General features: G+C 38.2%; 2 protein-coding genes across 6 annotated transcripts in view; both read right to left on the bottom strand.

Moving 5' to 3' along the window:
* Nucleotides 1-445: 445 nt before the first annotated feature.
* Nucleotides 446-4,110, bottom strand: LOC127452359 (probable phosphatase phospho1). Of its 2 annotated transcripts, XM_051717786.1 has the most exons (3): nt 3,980-4,093; nt 3,059-3,096; nt 446-2,288 (listed from the first exon to the last, which is right to left on the bottom strand). In XM_051717786.1, exon 3 carries the CDS (start codon nt 2,230-2,232, stop codon nt 1,378-1,380), a length of 855 nt encoding a protein of 284 aa, XP_051573746.1. In that variant the 5' UTR covers nt 2,233-2,288; nt 3,059-3,096; nt 3,980-4,093; the 3' UTR covers nt 446-1,377. The 2 variants fall into 2 exon arrangements, with proteins under 2 accessions (XP_051573746.1, XP_051573747.1); XM_051717787.1 differs by lacking the exon at nt 3,059-3,096 and having other exon boundaries at nt 3,980-4,110.
* A 3,229-nt stretch (nt 4,111-7,339) lies between these two features.
* The window catches only part of LOC127452354 (zinc finger protein 652-like), a 49,696-nt gene continuing 32,750 nt past the window's right edge, over nt 7,340-24,285 (bottom strand). For 3 of the 4 annotated variants that reach the window (XM_051717775.1, XM_051717776.1, XM_051717777.1), the window contains 5 exons: nt 21,701-23,327; nt 19,076-19,223; nt 18,807-18,922; nt 15,578-15,722; nt 7,340-11,039 (listed from right to left, as the gene is read on the bottom strand). In XM_051717775.1, the coding sequence (XP_051573735.1) occupies nt 10,462-11,039; nt 15,578-15,722; nt 18,807-18,922; nt 19,076-19,223; nt 21,701-22,711 (1,998 nt within the window). In that variant the 5' untranslated portion in view covers nt 22,712-23,327 and the 3' untranslated portion in view covers nt 7,340-10,461. Of the gene's footprint in view, nt 11,040-15,577; nt 15,723-18,806; nt 18,923-19,075; nt 19,224-21,700; nt 23,328-23,466; nt 23,654-24,285 lie in introns of those variants that run through there. The other variant, XM_051717778.1, reaches the window with a different exon arrangement.

The raw sequence follows: 24,285 nt of genomic DNA, 5'->3' as shown, positions 1-24,285 counted from the left end.
ACAAAGATCAAAATTATATATTATAAGTTGATTTATTTCTATTGTACTTTAGCTCAAAACAGCCCTAACATAAGAAACATCAGGTTTCCTTATATTTATAGTATATTGCTGCTGTTCTTAAGTGCTATTACTGATCATTTTCATCAATATGTATAAGATTTATGTAACCATAACCTATCTACAGAGCTACCAATATGAATATTCATTAATTCTAATTAGAAATACAAAGTCTTGCATAAGATTAAGCATCTCTCTTGTGTCTAAATATAAACATTCTGTTGAAATACCAAGGTAATAATTCTAGCCATTGTTTTTTTTTTTTTTTTTAAACAAAAAACAAAACAAACAAAAAAAATCTTTGTTTTGCTATTCCTAAGGAACTAGGCATATAAGAATTTTTACAGATGTTATGGGGAGGAGTGAAAACACTCAGAAAGACAGACAATTGAGTAAATGGCTTTATATCCTTGCTGGTGAGGTTCATATATCAAAGATCCATAATCTGATTCTTGTGACTAATGAATTCAGAAAGTTAATATACATCACACAATATAACAAAGACACAGCTACACAACCAAAGATGGCTAAAAGATTCACAATAACAGTCTTTAAGAGGCTTCAGCAGATCTTGGATAGGTTTCTGTTTACAAGTCATTCTGGGTAAACTAATACAATCCACAAAGATTCATTTGATTTAATTAACATGGAGATAAATAAATACAAATAAAATGAAAAAAGGCAGTTAAAAGTTTACAATATTTAACAAACACTTACCATTAGAGACTATTTCTCATTGTAAGAAAGAATCGTTTTAGTAGATTACTTCACATAAATAATCTCTAATCATAGCACCTCTCAGATTTGCAAAAATAACAGTTCAATATATTATGATTTATGTGTTAATAACAGTACAAGACAGATATTCCTGAGCATGATAATAATATTGCATGAACGGAGAGACTCTAATGGACAGTTCTAGTGTCAATGCAATTAGAAGAAACAAGACTAAGAAAAGGGGCTGAATTACATACACTACTTCCTCATGCAAGTTTACATAAACAGCATATCCATGGGTTGAACATGTATTAGTTAGTGTCTGTGCATTTGAGTGTGAGTTCAAGTGTGTATAAATCAGACTATAGCTTTCAGTCTGATGGCTTGATATCTTTTAGTTACTGTCAATCTATCAAGTGTTAAAACACTGTCATTTCAAGATCTGCATATAGTCAAATACAAATAAAAGGCCCTTAACAGCCTGACAGCTTCAGCAGATAGCACTTTTTGGCCAATTAAGTGTTAAGAATGAAACGAGGCGCTTGTATACAAGGAAAGGTGTATATATTTGTAGGGCCTCATTTTTTAGGTATATGTATTTATTTAGGGCCTCCCCTCCAACATCTTCCTTAGTGTGCTGATGACATCCTCTCCACTGCCCCATGGCACCACATTGGCCTTGAACTCTCCAGGCTTGGCTTCTTCCATCTCTTGGATCAGTTTGTGCATTGGGAAGTCCCGCCGCGGGAACGCTATATCGCCCGGTGACATTGTGAGGGACGGGCAAAAGTCATTGGCCCCGTCACCCACATACAGAATCTTCTGGTAGGGCTGCCCACCTCTCTCATGGATGCGCTGGGCCACATACTGCTTAACCACCACCGCTTTGCACATGTTCTTTGGGCACCGCAGGCAATCATGGGAGTGGAAGGGGCAAAGCTGCAGCTGCCCATTATCATCAAAGTGAGCTGGGTTGGTGAAAATGCGCAGAAAAAGTGGGCGGAAACCCAGGTGCTGCAGCCACGTCTCGATGAAGACAGTATTGGCGTCAGACACACAGATGACTTCAAAGTCATGTGATGGATGGGAAAGCAGAAAGCGCATCAGAGCTGGGATGCCAGGGCAAGGAGGGAGCTTCTCCACTGTGCCCCGAATAGCTGCAGGAGTGACACCCTGTTCGGCGAAGTAGGCCAGCACACGCTGCATGTACTCGGTATAACAGCCAGGGCGGTACGTGTCCTTCAACCAGTCGGGCAGGACCCCGCCAGGCGCCATAGTAACCATAGAATCGTCACTGCACTCGTCCACCAGGGTCTCATCAAAGTCAAAAAATATAAGAAAACGCCTATCATTAGGGAGCGGAGCCTGAGCTCTGGTGCCATGTTGATGATGGTCGTCCACTCCTCTAGGGGGATGGGGTGGAGAAACACAGCAGTTGAACACAGAGTCCCGCATCATGGACACAAGGGAAGAACAGAAAAATCTCTCTTTATCCTGCTGGTTTTGCTCCTCCTCTGCATATGAAAAGAGCAGTTATATCAGAATACAAATTTCAAGCTGACATAAGAAGTGAGAAACAGAAGCAAGACCAGGAAGAAAGAAAGATTGGTCATTTCTGGTATAGTTTTAAAGGAATATTCCGGGTGCAATACAAGTTAAGCTCAATCGAGAACATTTCTGGTATAATGTTGATTTTTACATTAAAAAAATTAATTAAAAAATTTGACTCGTCCCTCCTTTTTTTTTTTTTTTTAAAGCAAAAAACGAGGTTCCAGTGAGGCACTTACAATGCAAATGAATGGGGCTGTATCCATTAACATTAAAATACTCACTGTTTCAAAAGTATAGCAACCTTACTAACCTTTTCTGTGTAAAGTTATAGCCGATTTTACAACTTTGTTGCCATGACGATGTCAACAAAACCTGAAACAACTGTAAAAATGACGATTAAAACAACTTTACAGCTCAAATAATACATGAGTTTTAACAGAAGAATTAATGTAAGTGCTTTTATAAAATTATAAACTTCACATTTCTGCCTTTAAACTCGCCAAAAATCTCTTCCCTCGCTGGTAACCTATATATTTTTTTATTTTTTTTTTATTTATTTTTTTTTTTGTGTTAAACAAAATTATGCCACAAATGTCGAGTGAGCTTAACTTGTATTGAACCCGGAATATTCCTTCAGCCAAAACTTTGCTTTAATGGTAGCAGCAGTCAGAGTCAATTCACGTATGCAAGAAATCTTTCAGACCAAAGTATCTGTGCTAATGATTTAACTCACATATGTTTGCCTTGAGCTCGCCACGGAGCACTGTCAACCTTTAAAAGAAAACAGTACTACTTAATATGCGAATGTATAAACAGCATCATGCATACTCGTTACCAAGTATAGCCAAAGTCATTCTAGCAAGTCAGTCAACTGGCGGCCATCTTTGTAACGCTCCCGGCAGACTATTTCCAGTCATGCCAGTGCAGCTCCTATCTACTTGAATGGAGAAAGAACAAAATCTCTAAAATGGTTGGTCAATATTGCGATCAAAGAACATATTCTAAATCAGCAATAAAATCTGACAATACTGGAATCAATTGTTTTTTTTATTTTTAACCTCATATTACGCTAAAAAAACGCAATTTTCCCGGCTTGTATAGCTAATGCGCATGCGCGTTCTAGAGTTTGACAAGCGACGTCTGTATCTAAAAGATGATTGGCTCTTTTAACTGTAAGGCGGGACTTCCTTTGTACATCCGTTGACCGTGTGGCGCTCAGAGCTTCTTGGTTGAGCGTTCCAATTTCTACCATTCATTTTAATAGAAGTGGCCCGTCTCTGCTAAATAATCTCTGGTATAGCATACTGTCGAATTGTAGGTAATACAAGTAAAATTCAGTGTGATTTCTTTCATGCTCTCATAGCTCTTCAAAAACTCGTTACGCAGCACATTTGTGACCTTGCTTTCATTTTAAATCCATATCAGATGATGCAACAACTATTTTTCCGCCACCTGACCATGACATAGGCTGCAAAAGATACCTGGCTCAAGGTATTGCTTTGAAGTTTAGCACAAATCATGCCTATTACGTTACAAATACTTTCTAAATAAATAATATATTACACTCACATACAGTGTATTAAATCTACAACATAAAAACAGTCAACATGGATTGGACATAATAGAATCCTTGAGGAGTAAAACAGTAGATTACCTGTAACTGGAAGTTCAGTTTAGTTGGTCAACACTACCGATCGCTGCTCTCTGTGTTTGCCCGGCTGCTCTAAAGTGCTGCTGCTGCTGAAGATTTATGTTCTGATCCTGCTCTCTGGAACACCACAGTGACGCGCATCGGACGAGCCCCGCCTCACATCCATCACTATAACTAAACATTACTGAGAACCAAGCGCCTTTTATACGATCAGTGTATAGATCAATAACAATTAATAAGACCGGAGGTATTTCTTTAATAAGAGACAAAAGTATAACAGATAAGACATTTGAAAACTGCACTGTAATATTTTAACACTCAGGGGCCGTTCAGATCGAACAAACGCAGCGCAATGGATAAAACAGAGATGTCTCGAGACGCGTTTTTAAAATGGAAAAACTATAATAATAATAATATAAATTATTTTTAAAGCTATTTTTGGGAAAGGGAGCCTGGTGTGTCATTATCGACATACTCAAACTGGCAGGACAAATACTTGATTGCTTTTCATTTCTGTCTGACCTACATCCTCATTAATCCAACAAGTATATTGGGTCAGGGGAGAAAAAGAGAGAAACAGGGGACTATTGATTTAGTGGCATCAGAGAACACAAGGCGATCTTATCACTGCAATTGTAACCTTATATCGACACAGAGAACCCCTTAATCAAATGCGTGATATTTTGAAGAGATACACGACAATGTCCTTTGTTTTAATTTCATTATCAGAGTTTAATCAGTTAACGTCTATCATAACTTCTGCATTCAACACACATGTTAGCAACAGTATCTAAATGAGGCAATTCCATAAGATTTTTATTGTGTTTATATAAAGCTAATTATTGACCCTTAAACGCATAACTCGAGTCTTTGGTGACCCAGGGCCTCATTTCACCCCATGTACCGCGTGCATTTTTTTGGAGTTATGCCCACACCTCTTTAGTATTCCTCAACCTTTCTCTTCTGAATCGTGTAACACACACACACACACACACACACACACACACACACACACAGACACACACACACAAACCTTTATTTTTGTAAAAGTACCAAAAGTGTATAGGGTCATTAGAGACCCTAATACTACCAGTAATAGTGTAGTTTTTTTTTTTTTTTTTTTTTTTTTTTTTGCACTTCCATTAACCCCTTAAACTCTGGTGCATTTTTGGGCTGCCACCCACAATTTTTCACTCTCAAATGTAAAAGCTCACCATTTACACATAATGTGGACTGATTGCAAAAAAAATTGGTCTAATTTTTCAGAGAACCATCCAAATTATTCATAAATAATATTGTATGTGTTTATAATCTTATGATAAACAGAAATTTTCTTAAAAAAAAAAAAAAAAAAAAAAACTGTAATTTTTGTCCTAACTTTGTAAACATGTAATTCTGGTTCTGTTCTCTCAACCTCACTTTGAAAAGTCTCATTTTATTCCACTAGGTGTCAGAAAGCACTAGAAAACTATTTTTTCTCTTTCACATTCCATCACAATATACAGATCTGAAATGTAGGTGGTGCTCTAAAGCAGTTTAGCCTGCAAGTTGTGCTTGTCCATAGACATTCAGTATAATTTTCAGTTCAAGCACCACCCTTGTTGTTTCATTGAATATCTTAGCCTCTGAGTGGACTAGAAGCTAAAACTATGTGTCATTAGAAAGCTGAGATCCATCTCTTTGCGTGATACATTTTATCATCAATAGTCGAAAACATATTTTCCTGATGATTTGTTTTGCATGTTTTTCCTTCTGGATGACATATTCTGGACATCTAAGATATAACATTGGATTATTCAGCAAAGCAAGCTCACAGACAAATAAACAATGGCAAATTTTTAGAGACCTTCCTAAGGTAAAAGCAGATATAACGTTTTTAGCTATTTGGGGCTTACAGCAGCAGTTATCGGAGCATAACAGAGACATTTGTATTTGATGACATACAGAAATCATATTTCACTCATTCTTTTGAAAATCTTTCGAACTGTGTTAATACAATTAACTGTATGAGCACATTCCTGAGAGTGAGAACTTTCATTTGATATATGACTCGACATATCCATTTATGTGCTATGTGAAGGACTTTTATTTTTATATAAATATTTCTACACCCTTACCTATGGGGGGCACAAATTTTCAATGCAAATGTTTTGAGGCCTTATTTTGTTATTTTAAGTAACATAAATGCAGAAGTGATGGTTATCTCTGAAAAGTTCAGATACTAAGCTTTCAAATGATACCTCATATATCTGGCTTATGTATACATGAATGTTTTAAGGGAAGACTTTTTCACGATATGGCAACCCCCTTTGGATTGAGTACATTTTTACAATTATTTCATATCTATACAAGTTCACCATCACAGGATATCTATTTATTTGTTTATTACAAGACAAGTGAGAACTTTATATATATATATATATATATATATATATATATATATATATATATATATATATATATAATTTTTTTCCTCCCGTTTTCTCCCCACTTTGGCATGCCCAATTCCCAATGCACTCTAAGTCCTCGTGGTAGCGTAGTGACTCGCCTCAATCCGGGTGGTGGAGGATGAATGAGACCATCGATCCGCACATCTTATCACGTGGCTTGTTGAGCGCATTACCGTGGAGACGTAGCGTGCATCCATGCACAACTCACCACGCGCCCCAACGAGAGCGAGAACCACACATTATAGTGACCACGAGGAGGTTACCCCATGTGACTCTAACCTCCCTAGCAACCGGGCCAATTTGGTTGCTTAGGAGACCTGGCTGGAGTCACTCAGCACACCCTGGATTCAAACTCATGACTCCAGGGGTGGTAGTCAGTGTCAATACTCGCTGAGCTACCCAGGCCCCCCAAGTGAGAACTATATTAATTCAAATGGCTACATCACGTTGATTTTCTGTGCAACACTGGTGAATTATCTGTACCTCCTATGCATGTACACATACATATTTCTTACTCAAGGTGGCGCTGTTGTTTCAGTGATTTTACATTGCTATTTGTTGAAAAAATAACATGGAAGTAAACTATAGGAAGTTCAACACATGAACAGTAATGATACGAATATTGTCATATCTACTACTGAAATTATGTTGCGCATAAATTGCGCACCTATTTAGACTCAATAAGTGCCTGAGAAAATACTTGTGTAAATTATGTGTAAATCAATATCTGTTTGACAGCCATTTGCAACTCATGACATTTCAGTGTGAAAGTAATGAATGCTGTTCTAGATTTGTCCTGATTTATTTCATTATCTCTTTGCTGTATGCAAAATAAAACATCAGAATATATCAAAATATATTTTACTCTATTATTTTCTAATTGTCTTGAAAATATTTAGAAAATTTTGTAGAATTTTGGGCTGGGTCTCTAAAGACCTGAATATGTAAGTGTGTTTGGTGAAATTTCCATGCATTTCTCATCAAATAAATAAATAAATAAAAAAGTTATTTACAATTTTGTCCCCAAAGGATAACCAAGTTCCCCCCCATCCTCATCTTTACTTAAAAGTTTTCACCTCTGATTTAAATGTAAAAGTTATTTGACAAAAAAAAAAAAAAAAAAAAAAAAATGTAAGACCAACCTGTGTTACCTGCACTTCACTGTGGATTTCACTCAACAAGGGCAAAGGTCACATAAAAAGAGTGAGCTCATAGCGAGTCATTTGGTTATCCAGAATAAAGAACTAAAAATTCCCCACTCCCATCTCTCTCTCGAACACACTTTAAAACCAACAGTATGCACACATATGTAAAAATTCAGACAAGTGAGTTCTGCTTTTGGCTAATTCAATATATATTTTTTTTACTTCTTTAAAGTTAGCAGAAAGTGTGTTAAATGAACATTATAAAAAAGGCCTGAAATTAATGCAAGTCCATGATGGTCTCTTGGAGAAACAAAAAACAAACAAGTTTATAAAGAAGTTTTTGTTCCAGACTCGATGACAAAGTAAAACACTGCTTGTGTTGGTGTAGAGGCTGAAACTGACTGGATGAGAAGAGGAAGTCCATTTGTTTTTAAAACACCTAACAAGAATAAACATTATTATAGTCTGCTTATTTTGCTCATCTAGAAAGATTTTATTAAAAAAGTGCATTCTGTCAACTGATGGAGAAGGGAGAGAATCAGATGCATATAACTCTAAACACATTGGTTAATAAAAGACACGATTGACTGCCACATTTACTGATGAGAGTACTTCACAGATGAAAAGGGACAGCACTTGATGGAAAAATAAATGGTTGAATGGGTGAATTATAGCAACAGACAAAATTTCACTAACATTTAATGAAAGATCCCAATGTGTCCCTATGTGATTCTCCCCATTTTCCAACAGCCTGCCAACTTTAAACAGATAGTTCACCTCCCAAAAAATTTATTGTATCATCACTTAATGACCTTTATGTTGTGTTAAACACACGTAACTATCATCTGTTAAACACAATTGGAGATGTTATGGAGAATGTTAGGGACATACATTCTCAGTCACCATTTTCTTCCCATACAATAAAAGTGAATTGTGACAGAGGCTGTCAGTCTCTAAAATTCTAACTAACAGCTCAATTTCCTGTTGGAAAAACAAGGTGAGTAAATGACAGAATTCTCATTTTTGGGTGAACTATCCTTTTAACATACTGGACATGTAATCATTCTTTGTCAGTTGCGCAAACCTCTAACTTGGCAGTAAAGTGCAGAGGGCAGACAGTCTAATGAGAGAACAAACAAAATCACACAATCAATCAATCAATCAATCAATCAATCAACAGTGATTGGCTCAAGGCTTCCCATTACTTTCTCTCCGCTGCTCCTGAACCATTTTAACACGCATACACATACTTTAAAGGGATAATTCACCAAAAAAAATAAAATAAAATCATGTTGTTTAAAACCCATGACTTTTTTTCATGGAAATATTTAAAAATGTCTAAACTACTCTTTTACATACAATGAAAGTGGATGTGGACCAGGGACAGCCGTGGTCACCATTCACTTTTAATGGAAAAAATTAGCATGGACATCCTGCTAGACAGTCGTACAGATCTGGAACAACATGAGGGTGAGTAAATAATAGAATTTCCATTTTTTTGGGGTGAACTATTCCTTTAATTATCTGCATGATAAAGAATCATGTAGTAGGAAAAGATAGATAGAACCTACAAAGCAGCTTTTGATACCAGCACCACAGAGGCATAATCTGTCACACACGCATACAGGCACACATAACGGCACTCCTCTCCTACATTCTGTAGAATACTTGATTAGAAACCAATCTTTTTCATATCTTCCAATCCATCACACAAACTCTCACAATCTCACTTCAACATACAAATCCATTTTCCTTTTAAAAATTTGCACAGAGCAAGTTATCTCTACATTATACAAATCAAAATATTGGTTAAGCGAGTTAGATCACAGAGCACATACAGTAAAACAAAGAATTTGCTTTTTCTGCTTTAGGTGCAGTCCTCCTATTTCACATCACAGCATTGGTCTTTCTTAACAGTCTCAAACTCTGACTGAACACATCAGAGAGCTACAGGCATTATCCAGAAAGCACATTTTAATAATAATAAAAAAACAAAACAAAAAATCCAATATTGGAATAAAACCACCAACAACCACAATCGGGCAACAGAAAAATGTGTCATATAGACTACACTGAGTTTAAGTGCTGTTTACTATGTATGTGTGACATTTGTATTTGTGTCAGTATTTCATAATGTAGGAATATTTTGAATTGGGAAGACCTACATTTCTAAAGTAGTTACACTGCATTTTAAAGTTATTGATTTGTGATTTTGAAACTTAGACCTTTATCCTGTAAATGTTTGAACCCGTAGAACCCTTGCAGCAGCAGATGAGTTGATAACAAATAAGGGGTTGTTCAGAACGAACAAGATCTTGCGTAAAAAAAAAAAAAAAAGAAAAAAAAAAGACGCAGTGCAACGAACAGAACAGACTGCAGGTCTCTTAAAACATGTTTTTAAAAGTTCTTTTTAGATGCCACGCAACAAAGACGTCTGTCTAGCACATGTTTAGACAGAAAAACAGCACAGACAAACAAAAACACGTTCGGTGTGAACAGCCCCTAAGAGAGACAGAAACTAAGAGGTCATGTTTTTGCCATTTAAACCACAATGGCACACAATGTTTTGTTCATTGTGATACACAACCATTTTGTGCAACCAGAGTTTGATGAATCGGAGTAATGCTTTCAGAAGTTGTGTTTTGTTTTGAGTTCACAGAGTTCATCTGTCTAAAAAACCTGTTTGGTCACAAGAGCTTGTGGCAAGTATGTTTGTAGTCTGTAATCAGTTTGTAATCAGTTTTCTATCTTCCCCCCACACATACACATAAAGATCACATTTTCATTGAGTTTGATAATTCTTGTGTGAATTAGACAGGTGTATAATGCAGAAATGTGTCTCTTTCTGCTCTATTCTCCAAGGAGCACCTTATTGGAGCCGCATTCGGTTTTAGTGGTGTTGCTGTGTGGCGCCCTGTCGCAGGTATGCGTCCTCATGCGTGCAGTGGTTTATTGGCTCGCTCTTGAAAAGGGCAGGAGGCGGGGGCAGGACAGAAGGCTGCACTGAAATATGCTGAGAGGCGTGGCTCGTCATGGGGGCATGTCCTGTGTGATGGACAGAAGTATGAGTATGTGTGGGGTGTTGTTGTACGGGTGTGGTCTGCATGTGCAAATGAGTAAAGCCGTGTGTGGCGACCGCTCTCTGAGGCAGGGGCCCCGTGGCAGGACAAATCATTCCAGGGCCTACGGATGCAATGGAAGGCGTTGACTGAGTGGGCTGAGGTGGACTGGGGGTGTGGCCAGTAAGCTGAATAGGAATAGTCATGGTGGCAGGTTGAAGGGTCACCGGGCTGGTGACTCGAAAGCACTTCTCACGGTGTGCCTTGAGCATGTTGGAAAAGCGGAAACGCTGGCCGCAAATTTCGCAAGGGTAAGGCTTTTCTCCTGTGTGGGTGCGCCGATGTCGCTTCATGTTGGGGCGGCTGGTGAAACTCTTCCCACAGATCTCACAGATGAATGGCTTCTCACCTGCAGAGAAACAGGAGAAGGGGAAAAGTAGAGAGAAATGAGATTTTGTTTCAGAAGGTTTCCTTCTCTGGCAATACAGTTACACAGGCAACAGCAGACTTGAGTGCGGCTGCATTAAACATGTGGTGCATGCCGTTATTACAGAGAATATCTAAGAAATTCTGGGCGTGTTTAACCAAAAGAGTTTAAATGTGTCTGCTAAAGGAAGGATAATTTTGAGAGAGGGAGAGAAAGCAAAAAAGACATACAGCGCAACCAGTGTAGTCTGATTCAGGAATGAATGACAAATGAGCAGGTTATTTTAATGCAGTGTTTCTCAACTGGTGGGTCGCAGGTCTGTTCGAATTGAATCGTGGATAGCAGGAAAGAACAATGCCATGGTTCTCCCTCAATTGACAATTCTGCAGCAGCCACCCAAACAAATTGAATGATAATCTCACATTCGAGGCTTTATCTGCATTAACTGTTACTCATAGGCAACGCAGTATTTTCGCAATGCGATTGAAACCTGGTTTTCGTGCGAGGGTGGCACTAGCCATCACAGAACCTACTGTATCTCTGGAGCGCATGCGCATCAACTGGACTTCTATATTGCGGTGCAGACCACAAAACTGATGTGACCCACTTGAATTCTATTGAAAATATTCTAGTTAAAGCTCTATGGACGAAAGTCAAACCTCTTAAACAGTAGGCAGCCCAAACATGCTAAACAGCACTGATGAGGAAAAGAGCAACACTGTGCTATGCGTCAAAATATATATTTTTTTAAATGACACATCATTACCCTTTACAGTAGTAGCAGTAACTCTAATATTTTGACAAAAATGTTATAGTTTCAAATTAAAGAATCTATTATGACAACTGTGGCAATTGTAGTTAAAGTTTCTAAATGTGTTTAGGCTACTATTTATTCATAACAAATACTATGATTTATTTTAGAAAGACTAGATCATAATAATAATAATAATAATAATAATAATAATAACGTATTTGTATGTAGCACCTTTAAAAGTAGCTTCAAGCCACTTTATATAAAAAAGTAAATATAAGAATAAAGACAAAATAAACAAATATAAACATGCATATCAATATGAAAAATACATAATAAAACAATAGAAAAACAGATTAATTAGTAAAAGGTTTAAATAAGATAAAATTTAAATTTGCTAAGACCCTGTGCTTCTCAAATATCAGCTGGTAGCGAGCACAAGAAAAAGCCACGTCACCCACAGATATTAAACGAGTCAGAGAGATTACTAAGAGACCTGATTTGGAGGAGCAGAGATCATGGTATAATTAATTATAAACTCAGACAGATAATGTGGAGTCAAACCATGCAAAGCCAAAACAAAAGTGTTTATCAGCTACTGACCTAACCATGGTAATGAGGCACTGATTGCACTGTAAATATAAAGTAAGGGCAAGTCAATAAAGGGCTTAAAGGTCTGGACCTCCAAGACTTATGGACAAATTATGGAGAAAGTTTTGTTTAAATGATGTTTGATATTAGGAAATAAACGGGATACTAAATAAAGTCTCATAAAAAGGCAAGAAGAAAGAAAATGCAAACCAGGCTACATTAAATACAGGTTACGTTTTTTTACTATGCTGGGTCGCCCCATAATGTCCAACGTAAAATCTGGGTCCCGAAGCAAAACCTGTTGATAAACACTGTTTTAATGAATCGGTCAAAAAGAATCTTCCACTTCCGCAAACTTTCAAGTTATCCATTTGAATCAGTCTACTACAGAAAAAGCACCCTTTTTGACAAATGAATTTCAATAACTTTTCCAGTTATTTGTGATATCAGAAGGAGACTGATATTTGATTCAGAGTGATTCGCTAATAAATAATTCAGACTGATTTGTGAACCATTTCGACCAAATAACTATAAAGAACCGACTAGTTCACAAAGATTCACTCACAAATAGGATATCATTATGACTTAGGAGCAAGTTCTACTCTACACAAGCTCTAACAAAGAGCATATTTATTTACATTTTTTAGAGCAGAGTGTGAATAGAAAAAAAAAAATTCACTTAACAGTAGAAATTCTGGTAACACTTTACAATAAGTTTCCATTTGTTAACATTAGCTAACAAAATTAGTTAATATTAACTAAAAATGAACAATACTTTTACAGCATTTATTAATCTTGGTTAATGTTCATTTCAACATATACTAATACATTTTTAAATCAAAAGTTGTATATGTTAACATTAGTTAATGCACTATGAACTAACGTGAACTAACAATGAACAATTGTATTTTTATTAACTAACAAAGATTAATGAATGTTGTAATCAATATATTGTTAATTGTGCGTTTATGATACCTAATGCATTAACTTATGTTAATGAATTGAACCTTATTAGGCCCCTTCCCACCTACAGTTCCAGTACTTTTCCCTTAGTAACTTCTAGATGAGAACTCTTACGAGGAATGGAACACCTGTGGAGACTTTTCCTCTTTTGCATTCCGACTCTCAGAAGTAATCGCGTAGTGATGTTATCTAGTATCGACCATTTTTCCTCTGACACAGTTGGAACACGCGATTCAATATCAACAACAACACCGAAATCAACAACACTGACGAAGGACGGTGGGATCGGAGTTACAGTTTTATTAGGGCTGTTTTACACAAGCTTTGGATGCATACGAAAACAGTCAGCTGCCTAATTGGTTGATGGTTTAAATGACAGCATTTTTGGATGAATGGAACTCTACAGCACCGAAGGCAGCATTTTCCCATTTTCGGACACAGTCTGTGCCTTCAGGTTACAGTTTAAACTGAGCGCAAGAGCCGTGCGAGTGATGCTGCATCCCGGAGCCACAGTGAGAGGAGAGGTGGTCATAAACCTATTCATCAACACAATCTTTTACAATAAAGGATTTTATGACTCAACATAAATTACTGAACTGAAATACTCACTCATTGACTTAAAAAAAAAGATCTTGATGCAAGTTAACCACACAGTGACAGGCGTGCAATACTTCCCTCATGTAAACTAGATTTCACGACGGTTTAGTGTAAAACAGAGTTCAATTCAGGGCTGGGCGAAATGGCCAATGATATTGTAATATCATTACAAAATTCTTTTTCATATAGTTCGATATAGATATTTACCATGATATACATTCACATTTGCACATTATTTTGTATTTCCAAGTTGGCAGAAAAAAAAAATCCTAAACAGTCAAAATAGTCTATACAAAACTGCATTGGGGGCCCAGAGACCGCAGTTGATCGAGTGCAGTTAGATATGAAAAGAACATCTGTTCGTTTTTAAGCATAATGACAGCATATCATTATTACATTCAAATTATTTTTATATTTTGTTACATTCAGATAGCAAGTATGGGGGCATAGAAGCCCTTGTGACTGAGAAATGATACTGCATGGGGGTCCAGGGGTATCCCCTGAGAGAAAATTTAGAAAATGTAAAAGTCTGAATGGACCATTTTTAGATTTTCATTAAAGTGGGAAATACTAGGCTACAAACTAGTCATTTTTTTTGTCTTTCCTTGATATCCATGCCAGAGATGATGACAACATCTGATTAATTTCACAAAATTAAAACAGAAATCTATTTGTTTATTATTAAAGGCCTGTAAAATGCTGATTAATACAGCTAAATTTAGTAGGAAAAAAACATTATGGTCTAAAGGCACTCTGGAACCACGTTTTCAGGCAACGCGTGTAGAGCGGGACAGGGCATAAATGAAACGTGTTTGGTGCTAGAGAAAAATATGCAAGAACACAGCACAGAAAGGTCAGATCTGGTGTACACAGCACTGTTGATTTGTCGCACTGCTCACTAGAGACGATAAGAGGGCGCAACTGTCTTCATGATATCTAGCGGTCCTGATGGAATCAATCCAGGGTCCGGACCCAGATTGCAGTGACTGGCATAGCCTAATCGTTAGCAAGACAGCAAACTTTAGCAACTTCATAGGGTTCAAGAAAGCCGAACTGCCTAGATGTATAACATAGGCTAAATACTGAAAATTACTCAAAAGCTTATCATCGATATCGTGGATTCTTTTATTGCGATATATATAGAGATAATTTTATCGCCCAGCCCTAGTTCAATTACCCACTATCGATAAACATCTTATTTATATCTGTCGTCTCAGGAAAAACAAGATGTAGTAATCCAAAAATCTTTATTTTCTGTATAGTCAAACAGTACAGATGCAATGAAAACTCAAATGTGTCTCCCGATGAAGACACACACACACACACACACACACACACACACACACACACACACACACACACACACACACAAACACAAACACAAACAATCCTCTTTGGATGCTTTGTTGGTTTTCTTTTTTTTTCTGTCAAGGGAATTGTAAAATTAGTCCTCTAGTATGTAGTAAGGACCAATTATGGGGGAGGTGGTGGCATTTATGTAAGAAATACTTTATTTACTTATAATATTACAAGAGAAAAAGATAACAGTCTTATTCATTATTCATTGGGTATAAGCACAAGGTTTTAATTGATCCCTGTGCGTGTTTGTGTACCTCACCTGTGTGTGTCTTCATGTGTTCGTCAAAATACTGTTTCATGTTGAAGTCTTTGCCACACCACTGGCACATAAACTGCTTGTGTCCTATGTGAATGCTCATATGTGACCGCAGCTGGTATTTATACTGGAACCTCTCGTCACAGTTCTGCACACACACAAACAGAAATAGACAGTGTGTGGGTGGATGTAGTTTCAACTTCATGTCAAATCAAAGCCATGCTGCAGCAACCCCGACTTTGTAATATGACCATAATAACCTGTCATTACAGCTCATAAGCCTGTCATTAACATACTATTTATAGAAAACACTCAGTCTAACTCTCCATCACTGCATCCCTAAAATTATGTGACAGAGCCACACCCTGACGACCCTCGAGGGGTGCATACTCAATGTGTTTTCATAGAAAAAAAAAAAATGCCTCAAAAGGACAGCCGAGTAAAATGAAAATGTCTCTTAAATGCAGTAATTCAGATTCATCAGCATTTTACTTGCTCAGGGTGTGGCTTAGTCCTTTCATTTTAAGGATGCTGAGTGAGCCTAATTAATGTGGGTGGGGTGAATGCAGCTAACTAACCTTAACTCTGATCACTTGCCTTTAGAAAAAAAAAAAAAAAAAGAAAAAAAAAAGGTAATATATTATGTAAAAGATAATGTACAGTAAGCCAGTGTGATCAGGACCTTACATTTTTACACAGCTACTTGCCAAATAAGTAAATAAAGGCACAAAAACACACTGATTTAAGTTGAATCATTTGATCATGAGAGAAGAAAATAATGTAAAGAGATACATGACACATGAAACTAGCACTGCTATGTGGAAATATGGGACAAAAGTCAATTATACAGTTATCATTAAACAAAAATATTTGACCACAAAATGACATCATTGCCCTATCAGAATCATTCCATAGAGCTGTGCATTAAGCTGAAATAACATACATTTCCATGCTATAAGAAAACATTTGCTCACAAAAAAAATAAAAAATAGTTGTTTACACACACATACAGCGCTCTAGGCTGTCTTAGACAGACTAACAGTACTTTCAAAGATGTTCCAGTCTCATGGTGACACTGGTTAAAGAAATGTGTCCAAAGACTTCAGCAAACAGAGTGCAACAAACATTTATGAACCGTAATGAGTTACACATTTATTCATGCTCTTATTCAAACATACAGAAATAAAAGTTGAGCTGTACAGCTCAACATTCCGCCATGGACGTGGCATTTTATGGTGCTCCCCAAAAAACAAATACAAAACATGAAAAATAAATAGGACAAGTCAGTCTGAAAATAACCGCATACATTTATGAATATCATTATCATTTTAATAGTGTTTGCGTAGTACACTGCGTGTTCATTTTAGAGTTCTCAAACGACACATTAATAATAATTAATAAAGTGTCAACTGTTAACCTTTCAAGCTGATATGAGCTACAACCTGATTAGATTAGATTCAGATTCACAAGCTCTCGATTCCGATTCAATATCGACTCATATGGGTATATGTCAGTTATGTCTCTTCTGCTTGCATATGAAAGAAGTTATCTCCAAGCTAACGCTGTTAATTATACAGGAGACCTTCTAAATAGGTACATTAAGAAAATAGAATTTTTTTTACTAACTATGTTAGTTTATCATTTTTGTCACATTTAGGCTTTTAAAAATGAACAAATCCATGTATTCAATAAATAAATATTATATTGCATATATTATTTTTTGTTACGTTTATTGTTTAATTGCATAATTTTTACCATTTACAAGTATTTACATTGATTTGTTGAACAAGTGCTAAAAGCAAAACCAGTTTTTAACAAAACCAGTATTTCTGTAAAAAGCGTCTTTAAATGAGCGCATGTTAACGAAAGAGATTCGAATGGCTTTATCTCTAATATGCATGATTAGAATTAAATGTTTCTTTTTTTGTTGTTTTTGATCAACAACTGACTGTAGAGAACAGAAAGGGTATTAAAAGAGACATAATTTAATGATGTGGATCTCGTCTTTGGACAAACATTACATGGAACAACTTTTTCTCTCAACACGCAGTGAAAGAATCTCGCTGCTGAATACTCCACCACTATTATACACATTCTCTGGTAAGTGAAATCCAAACATTTACCAGCCAGTTGACAAATATATAAATTTTAGTCGTATAGTGTGAAATTTAGTAATCAAATTTGAGTGATTTCCTCTCATTGAAGTGGAGAGTTGCGCATAGAGTAAAAGGCTGATCTTGGGATTTAAGAATCGATATTGATACCTGTGACGAGGAGGGCGGCCGGGCCGGGTCGTGACTACGCATGCCCGGCCAACAATCGGGAGGGATATAGGCAGCCGGATGTGGCAGTTTGAGAGAGAGAGCGCCACACGCAGCTAACGTGTGTGCGTTTATGTTTGTGTCTTTGTTTTTTTGAAAGGAGGAGGGGCTCGCTGCTGGCCGCCTGGAGCAATAGAGCCGCTGCCAGGGGCGGAGGGGCTCGCTACCGGCCGCCAGAACGCGGAGGGGCGTTCCATCCACCAGGGGTCAGAGGACCTGCTGCTGTCTGCCCGGGGAGGAGCGGCTGTTGTCTGCCAGAAGTTGGAGGAGTGGTCGAGGACCAGGCGACAGCGTGTCTGGGAACCGGCGAGCAATTTTTTTTCTCTCTCTCCTCTCTTTCTTTCACTGTCGCTCTGCCTTGCTCTTTCCCTCTCCCCTTGTCTCCCTCCCAGGTCTCGAGAGAGGTGGGGAAAAGCCTGCCAGCAGGCGCAGCCAAAAGGGCAACGCCCTGTACATCATGCCAGGGGTTTCCTGGCCTGAGGCAAAGGAGGCAGGAGTGTGACGAGGAGGATGGTGGGGCTGGGCCGTGACTACGCACGCCAGGCCCCCAATCGGGCTAATCAGCCGAGGAGAGGGATAAAGGCAGCCGGATGTGGCAGTTCGAGAGAGCCACACGCAGCTGCTGTGTGTGCGTTTGTGTCTTTATGTTTTAATTTTATATTAAATATTACTTTGACTGTTTAGCCGGTTCCCGCCTCCTCCTTTCCCATTTTAACCCCCGTTACAACACCGTTTAAGATATTGACGATTCGAAAAACTATATTTATAATCTATATAAATGCAATGCAAATTCAAAAGCTTAAACATGTTGCTGTTAAAGAGAAACAGTGAGGGCTGGAGCAAAGGAAGGGTTTCCCTTCCGAACAATGTAGTATGTGATCAAACGTCTGTGTGCAGGGGTGTGTTCGTACCTCACAACGGAAGGGCTTCTCTCCTGAATGCTGAAGTGAGTGCACTTTCAGTGACATGCTGCGCTTAAAAGACTTTCCACAGGTTTCACAGGTAAACGGCATGTCCTTTGTGTGAGCTACAGAGCACAGACAGAAGAATGTATTACACACAAATATGTTTCTAAAATATACATGTGGTTATATACACCTTTACAATATCTTCTCTAACAAGATATCTAAGCTATTCACAAGGAAAGAGTTGCAGTGTGTTGGTGTGCACATTTACGTACCGACCATGTGCTTGCGGACATGGGCCATGGTGTAGAATTTCTTCTCACAAATCTCACAGGCATATTTCTTCTCGGCAAAGCCATGGACAATCTTAATATGTTCATGAAGAGACCACAGCTTCTTAAAGGACTTATTACATGACACACACTGGAACATAGAAAAGACACACAATGCATTGTTAGCTAAGAACACCACATAAGTTGTGTTAGCCACTTCAAGTCTTCGAGATTGTGTTTGTGAGCTTCCATGACCCACTAAACCTGGCTGAAGTCTCCCCCTGCTGGTAAGCATTGATACTGGCATGACATATACCTAACCTCTAGTCCACATGTCCAATCCAGGGCCGTTTCTAGCTTTCCAAGGCCCCCGAGCCACCAGGGGGCCCTGCAAGGCAAGGTCGTTTTTTTTGTTTTATTTTTTGTACATAGTTATTTATAGTAATTTACTGTTAATTTGTATAGTTATTTATTGGTAATTTATTTATTTATTGCGTTTTGTGTAATTAATACTGTATATTCCAATTTTAAGTTAATATATTCCTGAAGACTGAATTGTGGTGTCATTCTTGGGTGAGCCTGGATCCGGGGGGCCTCCAAGTAGGAATTCGCTTAGGGCCCAAAATGCGCAAACCACCCTGATCCCATCTATAGATCAACTGTTTTACAAATCCATCTCTGTTTTTTTTTCCTTCAGTGTGAACTGCCAGGTCGGATTTAATGCGAGTTTTACATCAATTTACCTCAACATTCATCAACCTATATATATGCCCGTTATGGTTTTAAACGTTTATTAATTAAAAGTCTTATCTTTTTCTTGTTAACAAATTCAGTTTCTTTTAAAGGAAAAAGAGAGTGGAGTCCAGCGATTTGGTTGAATTACACACAGTAAAATATGCGCATAAAAAGATACCGGACAGAGGTAGATTTATGTAACAGTGCTCTTCACTTGTGTCACTTGCATAGAAACAACTTTTTTCTTCAATCTGCATTGCTAACATGTATAATGTTCTAACAATAAGTAATTTCCATTGAACATGGATTGGATCTGTTTAACACATTTTAAAGAGAGCCACAATAAAAGATAAATAGAAGATAAAAAGATTTTAAAAAAAAAAGAGATACAGAAAATAACTAAATAAGATAACGATGATTGATATGAAAAATGTTATTTTGTAACATTTTTGCACTTCCATTTTTGCAATTCAAAACAACAGAACGTTTTACATGTATGTACTGTAAATGACAGAACATCACAAATTCATATTATGCATATGTTGGGCAATTGCACGGAAATGTCAAACACATCATAGAAGAATAAAACGTTTTAACCAAAGGAACAAAACCCCCTTTTAAATTATGTATTTAACTGTAGTAACATAACGGATAATGGATTATGCAATCCAAACCGCTAGAAGGCGCTGCTTACACAGCGCTGACTGGAGCACTGAATGCAGACTATATTTTCAAACGCAGCCTTTTAAGGTTTAGTAATATTATTTAAAATAAAGCCATATTGCGATTTCAATCTTAATTTAATCAATTGTGCAGCATTAATGGATATCATACCAATGTCTAAGAAGTCAAAGTCTGCTGGTTTCAAGCATTTTGGATGGTTTCCTTCATCATGTAGCCTATTGGTAAGGGCCGCTTTCACAATGGTCACGTCTGTAATGCTGTTTTTTCCTCAATGTGAGAACGAGAAAAAATAAGAATGAAATATTACATGTTCTTAGGAGTGCCAATTGTTCTACATATTGTGGCTATTATTATTTCTGGATTGTGCATTTGAACTCAAAGTTTAAACAAAATGTTTTACTAATCAATTATAAATAAACCATCGTTTTTTCACATCGGCGTTTTCATGCTTATAACCGATATGTCGATGGTGTTAATTTGGTCAATAACTGGCTGATAAATATATCGGTGCATCCCTAGAAATATAAAATAACAGCTAATTATCATTTTAATTATACATATTTTAATGATGAAAATGCTAGGGTTTGTTATACACCTGCATGCCACTTTAGGAGCAGCAGCTGCTCAGACCAGGGTCTGATATGGGCTATATTTAAAATGTCAAGTGAACAACCTTACAAAAATGAAAATCAGATTTGTGCCATATTCGGCTGCAGTGTGAATGTACCCTCAAGCTCCATTCACACATGCAGTGTCTTTTAGCAAAAAAGATACATGATCTAATTCATTTTCAATGAGAGTGACATCTGGCAACTAGATGTGGGCATGTCCAGTGACTTCAGAAAGTTGAGAAAAGTTAAAAACTTATGCATATAAAGGAGTGACTTTCGCCAGCGACTACCAATAGACGCTGTCGGTGGAGCCAGATGTGCAGTCCACTAATAACGTTAAAGCAACAGCAGTAGGAAAGCCCACTAGCGACTTCACATAACAGAGATAAACGACAACAAGCGATAAAGTCGCTGCATGTGTGAATGGGGCTTCAGAGGTAAATATTTACATAAAAGATTTAGAAGTACAGTAGTAAGAACAGCTCAGAGAGAAGGTGAAAAAAAGATTGTGTAAAACTAAATGACAACTGTTTTGGTGCAAGAAATCTTGATTAACATTTGGAATTCAGGGGAAAAATATAAGATGGATGTTCCTTACCTGGATGTTCTTCTCACAGTCCGTCTGCTGGTGCAGGGCGAGTTCACTCTCCAGCACAAACTTCTTCCCACACTTGTCACAGATCTGCATGCGTCTGTGCGTGACATTCATGTGTTTGTCGAGATACCAGCGGGTGTTAAACACACGTGGACATTTTTCACACGCCAGCGTCTCCTCCTCACCTTCTCCCTTGGGCCCTTCTCCTGTGCTCGTTGCTCCTGAGGCAGAAGCGGCAGAACCTTTGGTCTCCCTGACTGGTCTACGCTTTTGGTGCAGGACTTCGGCATTCTTCCTCCGTCCCCTGGTGGTCATACCGGTGGTGGCTGTAGTTGCACTTCCTGTCGATGATGTGGTTACGTGGCGACTCTTCCGCCATGGCTGACTAACCACTCTGCCCCTGTGTGCTTGTTGTGCTCTTGTTCGCCGACTATTGTTCTCCTCTTCCTCTTCATCTTCATCCTCCTCTTCCAGATCCTCTTCAGCACTATCATCATCTTCTGCACTGTCTTCTTCCTCCTCCTCATCTTCTTCCTCTTCCTCACTGTTGCTCTTGTCTTCTCCTGCAGTGTTAGGATTTGCCGTGTCATCCCCTTTGGACACGTGCAGGGTCTGGTTATTCAGGTTGACCTCCACGATAATCTGTGCTCGTTTAAATTCATCCTCTGCCCCTGCTTCATCTTCGGCTTCTGAATCTTCCGAAGTTTCTCCATTCCCTCTCTGGGGCACCCCCTTTGTCCCAGATTGTCCCATTCCTTCCCTATAAAACTGCTGAGTTGGGGTAGGAAGGGGATTCAGATCAGAAGGCATGTGCAACTCTGGCCTAGTACCCATCGTGCTGTCAATGACCAAAGAGAATGGTTGGGCTGTTACGTCTCTTTTGAATAGTTTCGCCGATATTTCAGCATCAGGAGTGGAGGCGTTATGGAAATAGGTTTGGGGGGGTTGGGTCTCCTCCTGAGACATTGTCTCTGGGCCAGACACCTCCTCCTTCAGTGTCTGGCAGGACATCATTGGCGGCCGTTTGCGTGAGTGGCTGCCTTTTCAAACGTCTTATGTGTTTCCCTCTTCAAGCTTGAGAATCACTACTATTTCCTGTCAAGGAGATATGGGGCAAGGGCGACCAACCCCTCCTCTCCAGAATGAGAGGAGGGCAAAAAAAATTCAAGGGTCAAGAGAAGAAGAGGAAAACAGGAGGATGGAATAGGTAAAACCCAAACACAAATTAGCCTAAGCCAAACCAGGCCTCCATTAGTTTTACTATCATGAAAAAGAGACTGAGAAATATCCAAAAATGTGAGACAGGAAGACAGAGATCGACTAATTTCAGTCCTCAACAGAACTCACGCAAAGTCTGCATCACTATGCATCTACACGCACATATTTTCCCAAAATAAGATAGCTTCTGAAGGCAAGTCTTCTTGTCTTTAGATCCCAGTTTCAGTCGCTCAACAGTATCTCCATTTACCTTGCAAAAACAATAGCTGTGTCTCATCTACAATCTCTGCTGAATCGGACACAAAAGCTGCCTCCCCTGTGTCAGTGATCTGATGGCATCTTTGCACTCAATGATCAGATCTCACAGTCATTACCAGCTGCTCCAGATCGGCACCCTGCAGCCAGACACTACCTGAAAGAGAACAAGAAACAAAGTGAAAGGTTGAGAGAGGAATGAAAGGCAACTGAAAACCAGTTATCTCAGGAGTCCACTACAATGCCATGCAGTGTTAAATCTGTGCATCAAAACATAGTAAACGAACCACAACTACCATTGAGAGAGAAAAAAAAAAAAAGTAGGATGTCATCAAAACAGGCTGAAGAATGGGTGTGTTACCGCTTTTAAAAAGGCAAAGAAGAACAATAGACAAATTTGACCAAAATCTTAGAAATTACAGTAATTTCAATGCAGGGACTGTCATCTGGTTAAACCCTCTCGTATCCACATCAGGTGTCATATATTCTTTGTATGTGTGTGAGAGAGGGAGTGAGAGAGCAAATAAGAGAGGGAAAAGAGAAAGAGAAATGAAACTGCAGCCTGGTTAAGGTGTAGAGGTCTAGAATCTCACTACTAATCAGACACACACACACACACACCAGACCGCAACCGTTTCGCTTTGGTGTGTGTGAGCAACTTCAACTAAAACCACAAGAAGCTGAGTAGAGACAACACACTTTCACACATATTTTTCAGGTTCTATCTATATCAATGTCATCGAAAATGTCAAGAGCTTTCTTTGTTCAAATATTGACAAATCTGGGACAATCTGACACACTTTCATAAAACCACTCACTGTTATAACAGGCATTCTACTGAGAACTAGATTTTTAAATTTTCTTAAGAAAATGTAAGTGGTGGTTGCCTGTGCAAAGGTCGCTACCACGACCCTAGGGTGTTGGGGTGATTTGACAGGGTGTTGTTATGCAGACGCTAAGCTGTTCGGAGTGGTTTATAACGTTGTTATGCAGTTGCTAGGGTGTTCTGCATGATTGCAAGGCATTTGCTTATTGAACACAACAGTACCCACCCACTATTTTAGCCATCTCATTTATTTTTTTCCATAGGGATTTCATAAAATCCTTCATAAAAG

The sequence above is a fragment of the Myxocyprinus asiaticus genome, chromosome 14 (assembly GCF_019703515.2).
Source record: "Myxocyprinus asiaticus isolate MX2 ecotype Aquarium Trade chromosome 14, UBuf_Myxa_2, whole genome shotgun sequence".
In the NCBI taxonomy this organism is placed as follows: domain Eukaryota; kingdom Metazoa; phylum Chordata; class Actinopteri; order Cypriniformes; family Catostomidae; genus Myxocyprinus; species Myxocyprinus asiaticus.
This window is presented reverse-complemented; position numbering and strand designations above follow the sequence as displayed.